At 47.8% G+C, this 21145-nt stretch overlaps 2 protein-coding genes across 2 annotated transcripts; one reads left to right on the plus strand and one right to left on the minus strand.

Annotated features, from left to right (window-relative positions):
• Window positions 1-2882: 2882 nt before the first annotated feature.
• Window positions 2883-5660, plus strand: LOC133527924 (uncharacterized). The gene has a single exon (XM_061865119.1). It carries the CDS (start codon window positions 2883-2885, stop codon window positions 5658-5660), a length of 2778 nt encoding a protein of 925 aa, XP_061721103.1.
• A 408-nt stretch (window positions 5661-6068) lies between these two features.
• LOC133527474 (inhibitor of nuclear factor kappa-B kinase subunit epsilon) lies at window positions 6069-19598 on the minus strand. The gene is given in 11 exon segments (XM_061864500.1): window positions 6069-7322; window positions 8931-9062; window positions 9188-9374; window positions 11809-12008; window positions 13966-13977; window positions 14103-14303; window positions 14531-14575; window positions 14577-14819; window positions 17944-18179; window positions 18462-18945; window positions 19037-19598. Coding segments are annotated over 11 exon segments (2187 nt in total). The 5' UTR covers window positions 19292-19598; the 3' UTR covers window positions 6069-7130.
• Between the last annotated feature and the right edge of the window lie 1547 nt (window positions 19599-21145).

A 21145-nucleotide genomic window follows, 5' to 3' on the forward strand; every position in this document is an offset into this window, starting at 1 on the left:
AATCGTGAGTACTTTTTAATTCATATTTCACGCGAGTTTCAACTTTATAAACAACGAACAAATTAGTGAATTTATTGCGGAAGTTTGAACTTTATTTGCAAGCGCATATTCAATCAGAAGAATCGGTTTGTTTACATCGACTTAGAAAATTTCATCAAGGATTTATATGGACTTTCAACTTAGAATAATTGCATTAGTGATTTGTATTGAATATTAACATAGAATAATTTGTAGTTAGCATTAACTTAGAATTATAAGCGAAATCCTATTGGAACGGGGAACCTATGCCCGATTTTTTCGAATTCTTACTAAGTCCCAAACACTTGTAAAATTTTACGGATTTGGCTTGTAATTTATTCTAAGTGTTTTTTCGTATCACAATTGCTAAGTCTTTAAAATTTGTATGTGACATTGCTCGTTTGTTTACACTATGGACGCGTTACTTAACTATCAAGATGATCTGTGTACTCGTATTTTTAAAGCAAGAGTTAACTTTAAAAAGTCGCCCAAGGAACGCATAACTCAAAATTACTTGGAGAGTAGATTAGAAACTTTAGAACAACTTTGGTCTGAGTTTAGAAAAGGACACAAGGATTTAATGCGATCGCAAGACCTTACAGCTTTAAAAGCAAAGTCTTATGTTACGGGAGATACATATGATAAAACAGAGGAAGAGTATACTGATTACAAATGCGAATTAAAAGATGGATTAGCGCAGTGTACTCGTTCTTTACCTAATCAGTCAAGGGGTAATGACAGTCAAGATAACGCTTCCTTTAGGCCAAATGTAGTGAAACTTCCTAAGTTGTGTATTCCTAGCTTCTCGGGGAAATATCATGAGTGGACGACGTTCAGAGATTTATTTGTGTCAATGATACACAACAATGAGTCGTTAGACAGTGTTCAAAAATTGCAGTATTTAAAAAGTTATCTAACCGGGGAGGCGGAGCAGTTGCTTCGTAACATACCTGTTTCGGACACTAATTATACTAGGTGCTGGACACAGTTAGAGCAGCGATATAATAATAAAAAATACTTATCGCATTGTATACTTAAACGATTGTTAAGTCAAAAGAGTGCAACGACGGAGTCCCCAGGATTCCTTAAGGATCTGATGGACACATCGACCGATTGTTTAAGTGCGTTGTCGAATCTAGGCATCGATGTTTCTACGTGGGACATTATTGTCATTCATTTGCTGTCGTTAAAACTAGACCCCGAATCGCGCAGGCAATGGGAACTTAACGTGGCGACTAACTCGGCTTCAGACGCTTTACCTACTTTTAGCCAATTTAAAGAGTTCTTAACAAGTCGATACAGAGCACTGGAATTTCTTGAACCGAGAAGCGCCAGTAAAACCCCAAGTGCTTATGGGAAGTCGTTCAATAGTAGTAATAGTAGTCACAACAAACCAAATGTACTCCATGTCGCAACCGCACCTTCACTCGCGTGTGAATATTGTACCGAGCCTCACAAGCTTTGTTATTGTAAAAAGTTTGCTGGTGAGGACTATGCCAAAAGGCATGAGTTTGTTACCAAAAATAAGATTTGTTTCAATTGTCTAGGTGGTAACCATAATGTAAGATTTTGCCAAAAAGCCACTAGTTGTAGAATTTGTAAGAGAAAGCATCACTCCTTGCTTCACCCTAAGGATGTATCCACTTCAACTGCCAATCCTAAGAGCGTAGTTCAGGCAGCTGAAACTGGGTCGGGGGAAGCCACACATATCGCAACAGAGAAGAAAGAGGTCACGCCGATAGTCAGCTGTTTTACGAAAGGGGTAGATCAAGGTGAGGTATTGTTACCCACCGCGCTTATTAAGGCTGAGTCTAAAACAGGAGACTATCAGGTTATTCGAGCATTTATAGATCAAGGCTCACAGGCTTCATTTGTGACAGAAGCTGTTGTACAAGCCTTAGGGATAAAGAAAATTCCCATGAAAAAGTCACTTTCCGGATTAGGTGGATGTCAATTACCGGTGTCGCCTAAGTATCAAGTTCAAATAAAGATTCAATCGATAACCGATTCAAATTTCAGCCTCGTATTGAAAGCTTATGTCTGGAACAAGATCACAACTGAGCTTCCTGGAAAAAAGGTAGTAATTCCAGAGTGGTTGCAGCTTCAGCAGCTGACGTTAGCAGATCCAACCTATAGTACACCCAACAAAATAGACATACTACTAGGCGGTGAAGTGTACAGCCAGATTGTAAGAGATGGAGTGCTCAATGGCCCAGAAGGAGCGCCATTAGCACAGTGCACCACCCTCGGGTGGATTCTATCTGGTTCAGTAGGCTCCGCGAGCGTAAATGAGAACGTAACCGTTTTACACGTACACGTTAATGAAGATGACATGCTAAAACGTTTCTGGGAAATAGAAGCCGAGCCATCAGGTCACACTAAGTTGTTAACAGACGAAGAACAAAAGTGTGAAGATCTTTTCGCATCCACGACTGCGAGAGACGCAGAGGGCAGGTACGTGGTGAAGTTGCCGTTTCGGAACAATCCAACCTGCAAAGGAAAGTCACGTGAGATAGCAGTCAAAAGGTTACACACATTAGAAAGAAAATTTGACAGAGACTCAACCCTAAAAGCACGATACTCTGAAGTAATAAAAGAGTATGAACAGCTCGGTCACATGGTTCCCGTGACAGAACCTGATCATAAAAAGAAAGAAGCGATCTACTTACCTCACCATGCTGTGATTCGCGAGGACAAAAGCACCACCAAGGTCAGAGTCGTTTTTGACGCTTCCTGTAAATATGATGACGGGATATCACTAAACGATCAGCTCATGACAGGACCTACCTTGCAACCAGAACTTCGTCACCTCATTATGCGTTGGAGACAGTACCCCCGTCTGTCTAGTGGCGGATATAGTAAAAATGTACAGGATGGTAAGAGTAGCCAACGAGGACACCGACTTTCAGCGCATAGTGTGGCGCGAACATGCTGGAAGTGAAATCAAGGATTACAAGTTGCTGACCGTCACTTTCGGAACTGCTTCAGCGCCCTACTTGGCAGTAAAGGCACTCAATCAGGTAGCATGTGACCACAGAGAGCAGTATCCTATAGCTGCGTCACGGGTCCACCAAGAGTTCTACATGGACGATTTAATGACCGGGTGTCAGACAGAAGAAGAAGGTCTACAGCTGTATCATGAAATGAAAGGCTTATTGAATGAGGGAGGGTTCGTGCTACAGAAATGGGCTAGTAACAAGAAAGAATTGTCAAAGGAGATCAATAGAAGAGAAAGAGAGAATCTAGGAAACGAAGAAGAAAAGAGCAATCTGGAAATTAAGACAGATAATATAACTAAAATACTGGGACTTACCTGGAACCGGGACGACGATGAATTTCAGTATTCGGTGAAACTGCCGCCGCTATCGCCACCTGCAACAAAAAGAAAAATAATTTCTGATGTTTCACGTTTGTTCGACCCATTAGGATGGTTAGCGCCATGTGTCATTGCAGCAAAAATGTTTATCCAGCGTCTATGGCTAGCAGGAATCGGATGGGATGAAGAACCACCATCGGATATACTGCAGGATTGGCTAACTTACCGTGAGCAGCTAGCTCACCTTGTAGACTTCAGGATTCCAAGATGGCTTCACACGCACGTGGATGACACACTTCATGAACTGCACGGCTTTTGCGACGCATCCAACGCCGCTTACGCTGCTGTCGTTTATCTTCGAGTAATTGACTCAACTGGAAACATACATGTGGCTTTAGTGACAGCCAAAACAAGAGTATCACCTGTCAAGCAGGTCAGCATACCCAGATTGGAACTTTGCGGAGCCGTACTTGTGGCTAAACTGCTGGCTGAAGTTGCAGAAGTAATGAAAATACCCAGATCAAACATAAGAGCGTGGACGGATTCCACAGTGGTTCTTGCGTGGCTCAACAAGCACCCAAGCAGCTGGAAAACCTTTGTAGCTAACAGGGTATCCGAGATATTAACCACTATGGATTCAGCGCAATGGTCTCACGTATGTACAAAGGAAAATCCGGCAGATTGTGCTTCACGTGGTATGCAACCAGAAGAGTTAAAAGAACACGACCTGTGGAAGTTTGGACCTAAACTTCTGCACGATAAGACCATTCATTACTCAAAGCCTAAAAACAATGACACAAACCTTGAACAGTCGGCGAGAGTCCATGTAGGAATAGTAGAAGAAACGTTCTGGGACAAATACTCATCTCTTAACAGACTTATACGTGTTGTTGCCTATTGCCGACGTTTTATAAGAAAGCGTGATAAAGTACAGAACAAGCAGGTTCACGCACGATATCTGCAAAAGTGGGAGTTGGATGAAGCAACCATGACCTGCATTAAAATGTGTCAAAACGCAGAGTTCAAGAACGAAATTGAGGAAATCAACAAAAGCGGGTACATTAGTTCAAAAACCTCTAATATTCGTTCTTTAACGCCGTTTCTTGAAAAAGGTATTTTGCGAGTGGGCGGCCGATTGGAGAACGCTCCAGAGTTAGAAATAGCCAAGCATCCTATTATCTTGCCGCATGACTCGCATCTGACTAAGTTGATTGTGGCAGATGCCCATGAACGTACTCTTCATGGCGACCAGCGAGCTATGCTGAACTACTTAAAGTCAGCTTATTGGATAGTACGAGCGAAGGACTTAGTAAAACACCACATTCACAAATGTGTGCGCTGCATTCGTCACAAAGCTAAGATCCAAACTCAATTGATGGGAGCCTTACCTTCTGCTAGAGTTACACCAGGTAGAGCGTTTATCCGCAGCGGAGTTGATTATGCTGGACCCATCAATTTAAGAACTTCAAAAGGCCGAGGACATCACTCATACAAGGGCTATGTGTGCTTGTTCATCTGTATGGTAACCAAAGCCATACACCTAGAGGTAGTGAGCGAACTTACCTCACGTGGATTTCTTGAGGCTTTCAAGAGATTCACCTCCAGACGTGGCCGTTGCTTAGAGATTTACAGCGACAACGGCACCAATTTCGTTGCTAAAGAATTAAAGGACCTTTTTAACGCAGAGAAGTCAACTATGGTCCAAGAAGTAGCGGAAAGTCTGGTGTTAAATGGTACCACGTGGCACTTCATCCCTCCTAAAAGCCCGAACTTCGGTGGATTATGGGAAGCAGGGATTAAGTCCACCAAATACCACATCAAAAGGGTTATTGGAGAGTCGACACTTACCTATGAGGAAATGGCGACTCTACTCAGCCAGATCGAGGCCTGCCTAAATTCACGGCCTATCTCCGTTGTACCCAACGACCCTAATGAGCTTAACCCTCTAACTCCGGGTCACTTTCTGATAGGGGAGCCTCTAGTTACGATTCCGGAAATAAACTATGAATGCTCGAATATCAGCACTCTTAAGCGATGGCAACTGACCCAGCGTATGCTACAAAACTTTTGGCGTCGTTGGTCAAACGAATATTTGACCCATTACTTACAGCGGTACAAGTGGGCACATCAAGTTCCCGAACCTAACGTTGGGGACGTTGTTTTGGTCAAGGAGGATGATCTCCCTCCTTCTAAGTGGCTTTTCGGCAGAATCATGCAGAAGCACCCTGGTTCGGATCAACTGACCAGAGTGGTAACCATCAAATGTAAAAATACTTTGATAAAGCGACCAACGTCAAAACTTTGTATACTGCCGGTTGCTAACTAGTTTTTAAGTTTACAGTTTTCTTTAAGATTATTGTATCATAGTAGAAGACATGTTCCCCCACCTTTTATTATTATTGTTTTAGAAACTAGAGCAGTTTTCTATACAGTTAACCTCTAACCGTTCAGACACTTCACGGTGGGCGGTCATGATGAAGGACATGTTGTCCTTGGTGGGCGGCATGTACGAAACGCATATCGGAATTGGTTTACCCAATGTCCCGGTAGATGGCGCTGTTACATCGGCCAACTAGCGAACGTTAGTTCAACGTAGTTTTATAAGGTGTTAAACTTGTTTTGTATTTTTCTGAGGATTTGTGTGGAGATTTTTACTAGTAGGATAAATATACGTCAGTTTATTATTAAACTCGGTATTTATTCTTGCTTCCCCTTCGAGACCCTAAGTGCAAAATTGTACACTGGCCTTAAACTGTATTGGTCTGTAAATTCTACAATATGCTTAATATATTCCTCTTTGCAGTGTCTAAAATATCTCTATACTTTTTTGCTACCTAGCATAAATACATAATTGAGATCTATTCTCAGTTCAAATAACTAATAAACGGAAGTTTAATCTTCTTGGAACTATTTGGAAGGATGAATCAAGAGATCTTTAGTTTATTACCTAAATAACATTTCATTTTTATAAATTTCATTAAAAAGTAGCCTCAAATATGATAATATTAAAATTGTAGCTTTTCTTCATCTGAAAACTTCATACTGTTGGCATGTGTAGGTCAAGGCTGCAACTTACTGTGAAGAACCCTTAATTAAAAAAAAAATGCATATCAATCACTTTCTGTAAGGGTTTTTAATATTTGACCCAGCGTTCTACATTCAAGTTGGTTTATTTTTGTTTATTTTAAGTGGGTACTTTAAAGACTGACCCTATCCATCCTATACCATAAAAAAACAAGGTTATTTTTTGCTGTTTTATCGTAATGTAATTTTTGCCAATATGTATTAAAATTGACAAAATGGCAAGTGCTAATAGTATTTTAATTTCGAACTTCTATGTAACAACACAAGTCGATTTCCGAACCTTCTCTTTGACTTCCTCATCCGGCGAGGTCACATCCCTGGAGCTCATGGACCCATGAATAACTGTCCCCACACCCGATGTCACCGACGGAGTTTCACTGTCGCTCAAACTGTCTGTGGTCGTTTCACTGTCTGTTTCACTAGCATAGTTACCATTGCATTCAGACGGTTTAGAATTATCGTTTCCATTACACTCTATTGCAAATTCAGATCGGTCCTGAAGTTTATAAGCTTCTAGTTTTTTACTATCACTTTCACTGCACTGTTCACAAACAAGTTTATCTTCATAGTTTCCATTACACTCCGCACTATTTTCGCAAGCACATTCACCGTTTCCCGGGCCGTGACGTTTGCCATTACCGTGTTGAACAACGGGCTCGCTCGGGTTGCCGTATTGCACACTGTATTCACTAAGTTGACATTGGTCGCGGCGCTAGGGCTGCAGCTCGGCGGCCAGCGCGGCGAGGCGGGCGACGAGCGCGGCGTGGCCGGCGGCGGCGGCGGCCAGGTCGTCGTGCGCGAGGAGCAGCGCGCGCACGCCGGCGCCGGCGGCCGCCACGCCGCCGCGGCTGCGCGCCGTCTCTTTGGCTTTGTCGACGGGAGGATCGGCTGCTTTGTTGTTTAGCTGAAAAGGTACACGGTATATATTATTTCATTTTTGTGTAAAATTGAGACAGTCTACTAATATACAGAGCGAGGTATGGTACAAACAGACTGTGGCAGATTTTGGCGCGTTGTTCTTTGTTCTATTCCCTGCTATTGATGTTGACAGTAGGTATGTTATGAATAAAATTTTACAAATATTAGAAATTATAGCCACATTCTGAAATTCATTAGCACAATAAATAGGTACAAAAGCTGTTGATGAAAACATATAAAATTTAACAGGTAAATAAAATATTTTTTTTTTGTTCCTATTTTATTAAAGGAGGCTTTTATAAAATAGGAACAAAAAATCTATTCATATTTTTTCCTTAGTCCTCATTGTGTAACTATGTCAATTAGTATTTTAGTTACTTCCAAATAGGGATTGCAAACCGGATTGATTTCCAATCCGGCCGGATCCGGCCGGATTTTGGTGAGGATCCGTCCGGACCGGATCCGGATTGGTATAGGGATATTAAAGTTAATTAAATGACATGTTTTCTAGTTTTTTGCGTAATACGTATTCCTAAATCTATAATTTGAAGTTAATAAATAAGTTCTTAACATTAAAATAGAACTTAGTAGTAAAAAGTGTTAAAATTTCAATATCACTTTAAAAACAAAATATGAAATCGGTTTTTTATTATATTTAACCAAGTGCTCAAATTTTCGATTATAATTATGAATTTGATTAGTTTCCAAAGCCTGATGATGGGATGTGGGGTGGGAAATGGAACTCCTTGAAACTCCTTGTTCATTTCTTAAGTTTTAATGTCCTATCACAACATTAACCTTCTCTCTAGCATAAATTACAAATGCCTTCCATGGCATCTCCATACTTTAATTTTTCCTTCTATTACAGTATTTATGTAATCGTCAAATCATGCCACCAACATGAAAGAAAAATAAATTCTCTCCTGTTCCCAAGTTATCGTCATAATAAATATATTTTTATCTCACTAAATTTAAACTTGTTGATTCGTTTTTTGTTCTGTTCAACTTCATACACCGCTCATCCGTCGCTTTTTCCTCATCTAAAACGCACAGCACGTGCTGTATTTAGGCGTTTTTTTATTTTACCGGATCCGGTGGCTCCTGAAAAGTGCCGGATCCGGCCGGATTACCGGATCCGCCGGATCGGATTGCAATCCCTACTTCCAAATTACCCTTATTAGGTGTCATTTGTATTTATTTATTTTAAATTTGGAAAACCAACAGCTTAAGTAAATTAAAACTAGGTTAACATAAATAAGTATCAGAGAAGCCAATAGGTTTCCACAGACAGGATACAAAGGTAAAGTATTCGCGTATCCTTCGTATAATTAGTTTAGTATTGTGCCTGACACCTGCGAGTTCCTATAATTGGCTTCCAGTATCTACTAAATTTTATGTTAATGTCACAGCTGTTGGATCTCCAAAAAAATAAAAACAAATTTATAAAAGCATCATAGACGTAGTAGTTTAGAAGGCAGGCAGGAAGAATTTGACCTTTTTAAACATAGGAATTCCTATCAGTTTCAGGTATTGGTCTTATAAAAGGTGGTTTATAAATATATAATAAAGGTGGTTTATAGATATATACACATACATGGTCTTGCAACTGCACGCGAGCTCGCAGCTCGGCGTCCTGCAGCCTGGCGGCCAGCGCCAGCAGCTTGAGCTCCGCGCCGCTCGCGTCCTTGTCCAGTATGCACGTCTGGAGCCACACTGTCTGCGCCACCTAAACACGACACGAAAAATCTCAGTCTCGTGTTCCAAACAGGATAATTTAGCCTCAGGTACATTATGCCGCCCTGCTTCAGCCGTGGTGATTCACCAACATACGGGCCTGCGCGGGGCACTGACCTGGTACCAGTCGTGCAGCGCGTCGGCGCGGGCGCGCGCCATGGGCGCCGCTCTCTGCAGCAAGGCGCGGACGCGGCGCCCCGCCTCGGCCACTGTGATCCGCTCCAGCACGTGGAACTGCTCGTCGTTGTATGTGAGCGCGCGCGTGGCTCGGTCGCGGACTAGGTGCTGCCAGGATTCACGCAATCTGCAAAACACACTTTGTTACTGTCTGAGAGTAGGGGAATGAAGGGTAGTCTCTTTCAGAATCGACAGAAGAGATGGGATAGATAGCGAGGAAGATAAACCGCAATCTGGCGCGCGGCGGCGGCCCACTCGGCGCGCAGGCCGGGCGCGCCGGCGCCGCCGTGGCGGGTGGCCGGGGCGGCTGTAGGCGGGACACTCACCGCTCGACGAGGGTCCTGGCCCGGGTGTGCAGCCTCTGGTCGTGCACGCAGGGCGCCTGGCGCGCGGCGGCGGCCCACTCGGCGCGCAGGCCGGGCGCGCCGGCGCCGCCGTGGCGGGTGGCCGGGGCGGCTGTAGGCGGGACACTCACCGCTCGACGAGGGTCCTGGCCCGGGTGTGCAGCCTCTGGTCGTGCACGCAGGGCGCCTGGCGCGCGGCGGCGGCCCACTCGGCGCGCAGGCCGGGCGCGCCGGCGCCGCCGCGGCGGGTGGCCGGGGCGGCTGTAGGCGGGACACTCACCGCTCGACGAGGGTCCTGGCCCGGGTGTGCAGCCTCTGGTCGTGCACGCAGGGCGCCTGGCGCGCGGCGGCGGCCCACTCGGCGCGCAGGCCGGGCGCGCCGGCGCCGCCGTGGCGGGTGGCCGGGGCGGCTGTAGGCGGGACACTCACCGCTCGACGAGGGTCCTGGCCCGGGTGTGCAGCCTCTGGTCGTGCACGCAGGGCGCCTGGCGCGCGGCGGCGGCCCACTCGGCGCGCAGGCCGGGCGCGCCGGCGCCGCCGTGGCGGGTGGCCGGGGCGGCTGTAGGCGGGACACTCACCGCTCGACGAGGGTCCTGGCCCGGGTGTGCAGCCTCTGGTCGTGCACGCAGGGCGCCTGGCGCGCGGCGGCGGCCCACTCGGCGCGCAGGCCGGGCGCGCCGGCGCCGCCGTGGCGGGTGGCCGGGGCGGCTGTAGGCGGGACACTCACCGCTCGACGAGGGTCCTGGCCCGGGTGTGCAGCCTCTGGTCGTGCACGCAGGGCGCCTGGCGCGCGGCGGCGGCCCACTCGGCGCGCAGGCCGGGCGCGCCGGCGCCGCCGTGGCGGGTGGCCGGGGCGGCTGTAGGCGGGACACTCACCGCTCGACGAGGGTCCTGGCCCGGGTGTGCAGCCTCTGGTCGTGCACGCAGGGCGCCTGGCGCGCGGCGGCGGCCCACTCGGCGCGCAGGCCGGGCGCGCCGGCGCCGCCGTGGCGGGTGGCCGGGGCGGCTGTAGGCGGGACACTCACCGCTCGACGAGGGTCCTGGCCCGGGTGTGCAGGCTCTGGTCGTGCACGCAGGGCGCCTGGCGCGCGGCGGCGGCCCACTCGGCGCGCAGGCCGGGCGCGCCGGCGCCGCCGTGGCGGGTGGCCGGGGCGGCTGTAGGCGGGACACTCACCGCTCGACGAGGGTCCTGGCCCGGGTGTGCAGCCTCTGGTCGTGCACGCAGGGCGCCTGGCGCGCGGCGGCGGCCCACTCGGCGCGCAGGCCGGGCGCGCCGGCGCCGCCGCGGCGGGTGGCCGGGGCGGCTGTAGGCGGGACACTCACCGCTCGACGAGGGTCCTGGCCCGGGTGTGCAGCCTCTGGTCGTGCACGCAGGGCGCCTGGCGCGCGGCGGCGGCCCACTCGGCGCGCAGGCCGGGCGCGCCGGCGCCGCCGTGGCGGGTGGCCGGGGCGGCTGTAGGCGGGACACTCACCGCTCGACGAGGGTCCTGGCCCGGGTGTGCAGCCTCTGGTCGTGCACGCAGGGCGCCTGGCGCGCGGCGGCGGCCCACTCGGCGCGCAGGCCGGGCGCGCCGGCGCCGCCGTGGCGGGTGGCCGGGGCGGCTGTAGGCGGGACACTCACCGCTCGACGAGGGTCCTGGCCCGGGTGTGCAGCCTCTGGTCGTGCACGCAGGGCGCCTGGCGCGCGGCGGCGGCCCACTCGGCGCGCAGGCCGGGCGCGCCGGCGCCGCCGTGGCGGGTGGCCGGGGCGGCTGTAGGCGGGACACTCACCGCTCGACGAGGGTCCTGGCCCGGGTGTGCAGCCTCTGGTCGTGCACGCAGGGCGCCTGGCGCGCGGCGGCGGCCCACTCGGCGCGCAGGCCGGGCGCGCCGGCGCCGCCGTGGCGGGTGGCCGGGGCGGCTGTAGGCGGGACACTCACCGCTCGACGAGGGTCCTGGCCCGGGTGTGCAGCCTCTGGTCGTGCACGCAGGGCGCCTGGCGCGCGGCGGCGGCCCACTCGGCGCGCAGGCCGGGCGCGCCGGCGCCGCCGTGGCGGGTGGCCGGGGCGGCTGTAGGCGGGACACTCACCGCTCGACGAGGGTCCTGGCCCGGGTGTGCAGCCTCTGGTCGTGCACGCAGGGCGCCTGGCGCGCGGCGGCGGCCCACTCGGCGCGCAGGCCGGGCGCGCCGGCGCCGCCGTGGCGGGTGGCCGGGGCGGCTGTAGGCGGGACACTCACCGCTCGACGAGGGTCCTGGCCCGGGTGTGCAGCCTCTGGTCGTGCACGCAGGGCGCCTGGCGCGCGGCGGCGGCCCACTCGGCGCGCAGGCCGGGCGCGCCGGCGCCGCCGTGGCGGGTGGCGAGGGCGGCGGCGGCGGCGCGCAGCGCGCCCGCCTCGCGCGCGACCAGGCCCGCCATGGACGACCATTCCGGCTCCGACTCCGCGCCGCCGTGGTGCTTGTTTACCTGATAAGTTAGCATAAATTAAATCAGACTCATTAGAAATGGATGTGGATGAAAATTTGAATAGAGTTTAAATATCCTTTTGAGACACGGCGTTGTTCCTTGTGTTTAGCAGCTTAGAGAAGTAAAAGAAAAAAAATATCTGTTTGTCTACCTCTAGCACTCTTCAAAAATCATCGCATTTAATCATAGAATAAAAAAATAGTTTACCATGAAATTGGCTCGCCTCAGCATAAATGACAAAAAATCAGAAAATATATATACTCAAAATATACTGAAAAATACAAATTTCCTCATTCCACAGATGACATGGACACACCCACACAAAACCGCCGCTTTTACGGGCTGCTTCCGGTATCTCGCAACCAAGTGCTGGAATAATAACATATCCCTCCACGCCTCGCCTAGCAGAGCTTCCCACTCGCCTGTGCGAGTAGGGCAGGTATTCTGTACCTGTGTCAGCAGATCGAGCGCCCTCGCCGCGTCGTGCAGCCTCTGAGCGTGGGCCGCCAGCGCGTCGGTGCGCTGCGCCGCGGCGGCCAGGCGGGCGCCGAGCAGAGCTTCCCACTCGCCTGTGCGAGTAGGGCAGGTATTCTGTACCTGTGTCAGCAGATCGAGCGCCCTCGCCGCGTCGTGCAGCCTCTGAGCGTGGGCCGCCAGCGCGTCGGTGCGCTGCGCCGCGGCGGCCAGGCGGGCGCCGAGCAGAGCTTCCCACTCGCCTGTGCGAGTAGGGCAGGTATTCTGTACCTGTGTCAGCAGATCGAGCGCCCTCGCCGCGTCGTGCAGCCTCTGAGCGTGGGCCGCCAGCGCGTCGGTGCGCTGCGCCGCGGCGGCCAGGCGGGCGCCGAGCAGAGCTTCCCACTCGCCTGTGCGAGTAGGGCAGGTATTCTGTACCTGTGTCAGCAGATCGAGCGCCCTCGCCGCGTCGTGCAGCCTCTGAGCGTGGGCCGCCAGCGCGTCGGTGCGCTGCGCCGCGGCGGCCAGGCGGGCGCCGAGCAGAGCTTCCCACTCGCCTGTGCGAGTAGGGCAGGTATTCTGTACCTGTGTCAGCAGATCGAGCGCCCTCGCCGCGTCGTGCAGCCTCTGAGCGTGGGCCGCCAGCGCGTCGGTGCGCTGCGCCGCGGCGACCAGGCGGGCGCCGAGCAGAGCTTCCCACTCGCCTGTGCGAGTAGGGCAGGTATTCTGTACCTGTGTCAGCAGATCGAGCGCCCTCGCCGCGTCGTGCAGCCTCTGAGCGTGGGCCGCCAGCGCGTCGGTGCGCTGCGCCGCGGCGGCCAGGCGGGCGCCGAGCAGAGCTTCCCACTCGCCTGTGCGAGTAGGGCAGGTATTCTGTACCTGTGTCAGCAGATCGAGCGCCCTCGCCGCGTCGTGCAGCCTCTGAGCGTGGGCCGCCAGCGCGTCGGTGCGCTGCGCCGCGGCGGCCAGGCGGGCGCCGAGCAGAGCTTCCCACTCGCCTGTGCGAGTAGGGCAGGTATTCTGTACCTGTGTCAGCAGATCGAGCGCCCTCGCCGCGTCGTGCAGCCTCTGAGCGTGGGCCGCCAGCGCGTCGGTGCGCTGCGCCGCGGCGACCAGGCGGGCGCCGAGCAGAGCTTCCCACTCGCCTGTGCGAGTAGGGCAGGTATTCTGTACCTGTGTCAGCAGATCGAGCGCCCTCGCCGCGTCGTGCAGCCTCTGAGCGTGGGCCGCCAGCGCGTCGGTGCGCTGCGCCGCGGCGACCAGGCGGGCGCCGAGCAGAGCTTCCCACTCGCCTGTGCGAGTAGGGCAGGTATTCTGTACCTGTGTCAGCAGATCGAGCGCCCTCGCCGCGTCGTGCAGCCTCTGAGCGTGGGCCGCCAGCGCGTCGGTGCGCTGCGCCGCGGCGACCAGGCGGGCGCCGAGCAGAGCTTCCCACTCGCCTGTGCGAGTAGGGCAGGTATTCTGTACCTGTGTCAGCAGATCGAGCGCCCTCGCCGCGTCGTGCAGCCTCTGAGCGTGGGCCGCCAGCGCGTCGGTGCGCTGCGCCGCGGCGACCAGGCGGGCGCCGAGCAGAGCTTCCCACTCGCCTGTGCGAGTAGGGCAGGTATTCTGTACCTGTGTCAGCAGATCGAGCGCCCTCGCCGCGTCGTGCAGCCTCTGAGCGTGGGCCGCCAGCGCGTCGGTGCGCTGCGCCGCGGCGGCCAGGCGGGCGCCGAGCAGGGCTCCCCAGCGCGCCACGGCGGCGCCGCACAGCTGCGACGCTGCGGCCAGGGCTTCCACTCGCCGCTTGATCACGTGGCCTACGCTGCACGCCGTCTACACAAAAAAAGTATTATAAAATGGAGAATCCATAACGCGCATCACTTATTTATTAAATTAGGAATATCTACTAGGTTAATACCAAAAAAACCTTAAAAATCATAAAAATAAATCATATAAAATATAATTGATGACAGATAAATACGCGTTAAAAAATAAACAGGAACTTATGTAGGTTACGGAGCTAATGTATGTATCGATATACGTATGTGTGAATTTCTTACCTTAGCCTGACTAGCGTCATTTTCAACTGAAACAATATTCGGGAAACACGGGAAACTTTGGAGCATCAGGCTCCGGCGCTAAGCTCACACTCGTCGAGCTCTTATTAAACAACAACAGTGGCTCGGTAGCGGTGGTGGCGGGATAACTCCGTCCGGGGGTGTTGTCGTCTACTTCGCTCAGTAACAGGCGGTCGGCGTAGAGCAGGACTTGGGACTCGGCGACGACGCCGCATTGCTCGAGGAGGGCGGTTTGGAGCTGCTCGAAACGGTCTTCAGGCTTCATGAACACCTGACGGACATGGGAGAAAGTAATCGTCATTTTTAAATCAGCCCTTCCCACAGCAAAACCTGCATCTGACACCAGGTGAAGTCGAGCTGATGAGACCGAAGATGATGATAACTAGGTAACAAAACAACACAACCTAATTGACTTTATTAGAATCATCTCAATGAAACGTAAGTAATATATATATATATATATATATATATATATATATATTTTTTTTAAATTTATTTAGGAAACAAACAGTCACATATTAATTTATATAAGCTTAAGTGATAACAAACAGACCTTTAGTTCCATTGAAAATAAAAGTATACATAGTAAATTACAGATCGAAACAGGGAAGGTGTTAGGCATCTTCTTGTCTGTCACGCGTACAGGGATTTCAAAACATCGGTAGGTAATTAATAAATGCATGACATAGTACAGAGTTTAAAGTGGTATACAAAATAATTAAAAATACATGTATCGCTATAGTTGTTATGCGTGCAAATAATATATAGTTACTAGGTACTTAAAAGAAAACGTACAATATTTATAAAGGAAAGATTGAACTTCGCAGAATGCTACTGTATTTACAAAATGATAATGAAAAAATATCTAAATTTGAAAATTTATCATTGTAATCACGACAGGCTCGTCTAAAAAAGTATGCTTGGCAAAATTAGAGCCACAAAAGCTAATATGGAATGTTTGGGGGTGGCGAGTGGGAATACGACGAGGCAATTTAAAAATATTTTTTTCAAGAAGATCAGGAGAGTCAATATAGTTATTTAAAAGCTTATATAAAAACATTTGGTCTATATATACGCGGCGTCCGACTAATGGCGTGAGACCGTGCCGTATGCTGGTACTTTCAGACAGATTCAAACCATGGCGGAAGTTAAGTGACTTTAATAATTTATTTTGAATTCTTTCAATTCGCGTTTTATGAACTGTATATTGGGGAGTCCAAACGATGCAACCGAATTCTAAAACACTACGGACGTAAGAGGAATATAATATCTTTAGAGTATTAGGGTCTTTAAAGGGTTTAGAGAGCCGAAGTATCAAACCCAACTGCTTATAAGCTTTTGCAGTAATAAGATCTATATGTGAAATAAAATTGAGCTTTGAGTCTAAAGTGATACCTAAGTCTCGAACTAAGGAAACTCTAGTTAGTTGCTTGCCTAAAAAGTTATAGTTAAATAAAAGGGGTACACATAATTATATATAATTATATGACTGTTAAAGGAAATGTACGGGCGGCAATAAAAACTTGTTATTCTTTCTAGTACAAAAAATTATTTCAACTAAGAATAGGTAGTTAAAATTGTTATAAAAAAAAACAGCGCGCCGTAAACAAGGCATCCATAATCCATAGACTTTCGGTCAGCCTTCACCCGCGACCGCCGCGCTCAAATTTCCGCCAAGGTGAGGTGAGCTATTGTTTCGCGCCGCTTGCGCAACAATAGCTAACACTTTACGCAGTATTATGACTTCAAAATAACTTGCGACTGTCCAGTATAATTAGCAAAGTCATATATTACATGTCGTTGTAATAAGGTTCACGATTAGGCCTAACCGGCCTGGTGTCGATAGTAAAACGTACAGGTAAAGCTGTTGCACAGAAAGAACAATCTTAAATTGAAAATACTTTTTTTAACAGCAGCAGTTACAATATGGTAGGAAACAAAAACAAACATTATCTTATCTCAAAATGTGTAGTTGGTAAGAACTTCGGACGCCAGTAAATGTGCCTTTATTCTTGTGCAGTGTTAGCTATGTACAAAGTTTGTGTAAGGAAATACGACCATGATCGCCGGTGAAAATGTCGGCAAAAATGTTGTAGGCTCTATATAAGTACTATTTCATAACTGATAACTTTAACATAAATGATATGTCCCAGAGTCACCAGGCGGGCGCCACAGTCGCGCACAGTGACAACGTGTTTAGATGATAATTATCAAGTTAAAGTACTGGTCGCAATGCTGCCATTCGTTTATGCGGTCGCATTTTGCGGGCATATCATAGGGCTCCATGAATTATGCAATCGTAATGTAACGATAATGACGCTGATTCAAGCCCAGGAAATTAGATGCTCATGTTTACATTTACAACAATACTCGTAAATAGAAACACATTAATGTTGGGGATGAATGTGGGTCACTGGAATTCATATTTTTTTATGGTTTATAAAGGGTTAATGTGTACATTGAGGGCAATGTACACATTCAATTTCAATCTTTATTATAATTATTTGTACTTTAAATTGTACCTTCTCGTTGTTCCGTGTGTCGGTCAATACGGTAGATACTCAACAAGGACAAATGTCGAAACAAATTAGGGGCCTTAAGACGTAACCCTTTTGTTGGCTTATCTATGTTATGCCTATTAAAATTTTTACGTTTTTGTCAATAACTTACCCCCTTATTAATAAACTTTCCATCATACCAATACGTCGGAAAGGGACAAACGATTATTAGCGGCATCGTAACTTTAGTACACGTTATGAATAAGGGGGTAAAAGTATAAATTTGATTGACTTTAAATACAATTCCGCCTGACAGAATAAAGACTTGGCTTGAAGGATTTATACGTTTAAAAAGTAGTTTGTTTTGAGTACCTATTTCCAAAATAAGTCTGCTATTCACTAAATAAACTTTTTAGTTGAGTGTAATAGGTATACCTAAGCACAAGTTTCGTTATTATTATTATTGATAAAAAAAATTGACAGATCATTGTTCTAGTAAAAAAACAGTGATTTCCTTTGTGTTTAAATTACATTATGTAACTTAAGGTGTTACAACAAAGACCATTGTAGTTTAAGCACACTCAGCTAAAATCAATACTTTAGCGTAAGAACGAACAGTGTGGAATATTATTGTTTTGTATAAAAGTAGTAAGGTCAATAGAAGTGTGACTGGCCATCACATTGGGCACATGTGTAAACAGGCCCTTAATTTAATTTTATTTAACAATTTCTTTTTTTACAGAAGAACCTAGCTATTATATTGCTCAAATTGCACTATATGTAGTTCTCAGCTGCTGGTAAATGTTAAAATGCTGGTGAATATTGTTTCCATGCATTACCATTTACTTATAATATTTATTTAATTCAATGATTTGTATAAATAAAATTGTAACTTACCTTAACACTGCAAGCCTTGTTGACATGGAACACATGTATAGCAGTAGTGGAGGTGGCAGCCTGCACCTCGGAGAAGAACCGCTCAAACGTCCATATCCTGTGAGGGTCCACTTCCAATAATCCTGCCAGTAATGGTGTTACTAATTTTCGGAGACCAACACTAAGTTGGCAGTGGGATGGGAGCTCTCTTGCCCACTCTATGGGACCATTTTCTGTTGTTTGTGTGCCTGAAATAAAATACAATGAAGATTGTAAATGATTATAAGATACAAGTAAAGTACATCCTAATATTATAACAGGGAAATTGGGGGTGTATCAAAATAAGATTCAATTTGTTTTGTTTTAACATAAAAAAAGTAATAAATAATTATAATACATTTGATTGAAATAAATCAGTATGAATGAATCATCATACCAATACCTCAATACCTCTAGCAATTTAATTACTAGAGGCAATTCTCAAATAATAACCAAGTATTAACTATTTAGATTTCTTTTATATATACTCACGGCTATAACTCCTGAAGCCTTCTTAGTAGTAATATAAAACATGGTTTCTTTGTTTCTTCTGCCCCCGTATGGCCTGAAGGGCAGCTGGCCTGTGGCCACATGGTACAATGTCACCCCAATAGACCACAAGTCCACTGTGGCCCCAAAACTCTTACCCACTGGTTTCCTAAGCACTGCACGCTCATACATATCAGGATGTAAATATTCCTCAGTACCATATAGAGAAACAAACTGTTCCTCTTCTTGCAATTCTCTAGCTGCTCCAAAGTCTGTAAGTTTGTATGTTGTCGTTCCATCTTCATTGATAAACTTCATTATATTTCCAGGTTTCAAATCTCTATGCACTAGATTGTTGTCACGTAAATGTTTCATGCCAGCTGTCAAGTGTTCTAAGACAAGTAAGAACTCATGTTCTTGTAAACCATAGGTGTTCTCTGGGTCATCAAGAATGTTGAAGAGGCTGCCGCCCGTGCACAGCTCCATGACAATGACCTTGAGATAAAAATAGAATTGTACAAATAATTCAAAAGAAATTAGTAGTATGAAAACACAATTGAAGATATAGCAAAGATCAGTAAAAAACCTTGCCGCGGCCCTCCTGCTCCTCTTCGATAGCGAGTAACTTCACGATGTTCTCATGTTTCACCTTTTTAAGCACTTCAAACTCGCGCATCTGCACATCATGGGGCCTCATGTGGCTGAGCTGGTTAAATGTTTTCACCGCCACAGGCTCGCCGTTATTCTTGTTGACGCCTTGGAACACGGCGCCTGTTGCGCCCTTACCTAGCACGCTAGTCGTGCACCAAACGTAGTTCTCAGAGCCCCGAAGGAAGGACATTTTCGAAAGTTACACTGCACTGCTGATTGTTACAAATTAGGTCACTCCAAAGACGGACTCCTATATTTCAAACCATGGGGTTGAGTCGCTAGTTATTACATGTAAATTTTAAAGTAGAAACTGAATAAACATTGTCCAATTAATAGTTACGTTCACTCTGCTTTCGACTTTCGTCAACAAATTCCAAATTGACTCATCTGACAGATAAACTGAGTGACAGTTCGTTGGGGACCATAGATAGCAAAACAAGGAACATCGGAATAAGGAAGACGAGTTTTAAATCATTCCTCAAACAGCCTACGAATAAATCTGTTAAAAATACCGATATAACTGTTCTAAAACATACATACTAGTGTCAAAAATCATAGTTCAAACACAAATTTATTATATTAAAAATAAACAGAAATAGGTGGAAAAACAATTAAAAACTTAAATTAAAAACTTATAAATAAAAAATTTGTCCCAGATCGAGACCGCTTGGCAGGGTGCCCAGAAGGCTGGCTGCATTGCCCCTCTGGATAGCGATGCTTATCCGCTGGGCGAAGTACAGGCCAGCCCTCTGATCACCCGAAGCCTCTATAAGGCGTTTTGCTAACTCCTTATAGAGGCGGCGCGCGCTAGGCCCCCACGGCCCTAGGGTTTCAACCCCAAACGCCGCAAATATGTAACTACTGCCGAGGTTGACATACTTGCGACGCTTGAGGCTTTCGGCCGAGGATGCGGCCGCACCAGCGTCAACTTTGGTGCCTGGAATATGGGACGGTGCCAGGGTATCTACGCATGTAGCATCCCAGACAAGGGGCCGTCCCATACTCCAAGGCACCAACGTCATTCCATCAGGCCTCAAACCATTTTAAAAACAAATTATTTGTCAAGATACCGTTGACACTGTTGACAGTGACACTTGGCAGATCCTTTGCTTTGGCTTTTGTATTCTGCGTTATATTTTGCAAAAATATTAGAAATACACATTTCTTGTGTCAAGGCCATGTTAAACAGTAAATTAATAGTCGTAATGTGTTAACGCATAAGGACCATTAATTATTAAAAATGTAAGTACTACAGAATAAAATTTATTTTACATGTTTGTGTTGACTGTAACCAATGTTCTAATTGCAATCTAATGCTGTTTCTTGCAGGTCTTCAAGACACGAAGTGAGTAGACGTCGAGAGCGTTCGCGGAGCCACTCGGTGGAGCGCCATCGCTCACGGAAAGAGCACAAAGCGCGGTCGAGGACGCGGTCGCCCGCGCCGTCCAAAGACAGATCACCTAGCAGGGAGAAAAGTAAACATAAGAAAAGTAAGAAGAAAAAGAAGAAGAAGAAGAGCAGCAGCTCGTCAAGCAGCAGCGACACGGACGAGGAGCTGAGGCTGCTGCAGCGGCTGGAGGCAGAGCGCCTGAGACTTAAAGAGGAGAGGAAGAAGCAGAAAGAATTACAGAAAGCTAATGAAACTCCAGAGGAGAAACGGTAAAGTTTTAGCATTAATACTTAAGTTTTGCATTTTCATAATATTGAATTTTTAAGACAGTTCAGATAATAACTCATTTAAATACATATTCTATAAATGTTTCCGTGACATACTTTCACTGGGAGTGTGTTGTAAATTTATTATAAGAATTACTAATAACAATTTTTTTTTATTTGTATCCATTTCTTGGAGGTAAATGCACAAGAAAACCACATTTTACTTGAGGTTGCATTTTGTGATGCAATATAAATTAATACTTTATTTATGCCTCAGCAATACTGCAAATTCTCTCTGTTGAGTCTTTTTTCTGGCTGCATGTAGCATAGACTGGCTTGTAGAGATGCACAAAACGCTTCACTAAGTTGAAGAGATTGAATCATATCT

The sequence above is a fragment of the Cydia pomonella genome, chromosome 18, assembly GCF_033807575.1.
Source record: "Cydia pomonella isolate Wapato2018A chromosome 18, ilCydPomo1, whole genome shotgun sequence".
NCBI lineage: Eukaryota > Metazoa > Arthropoda > Insecta > Lepidoptera > Tortricidae > Cydia > Cydia pomonella.

Coding starts and splice junctions, on each gene's coding strand:
- LOC133527924 (XM_061865119.1), top strand. CDS start 2,883: ATGTACAGGATGGTAAGAGTAGCCAACGAGGACACCGACTTTCAGCGC.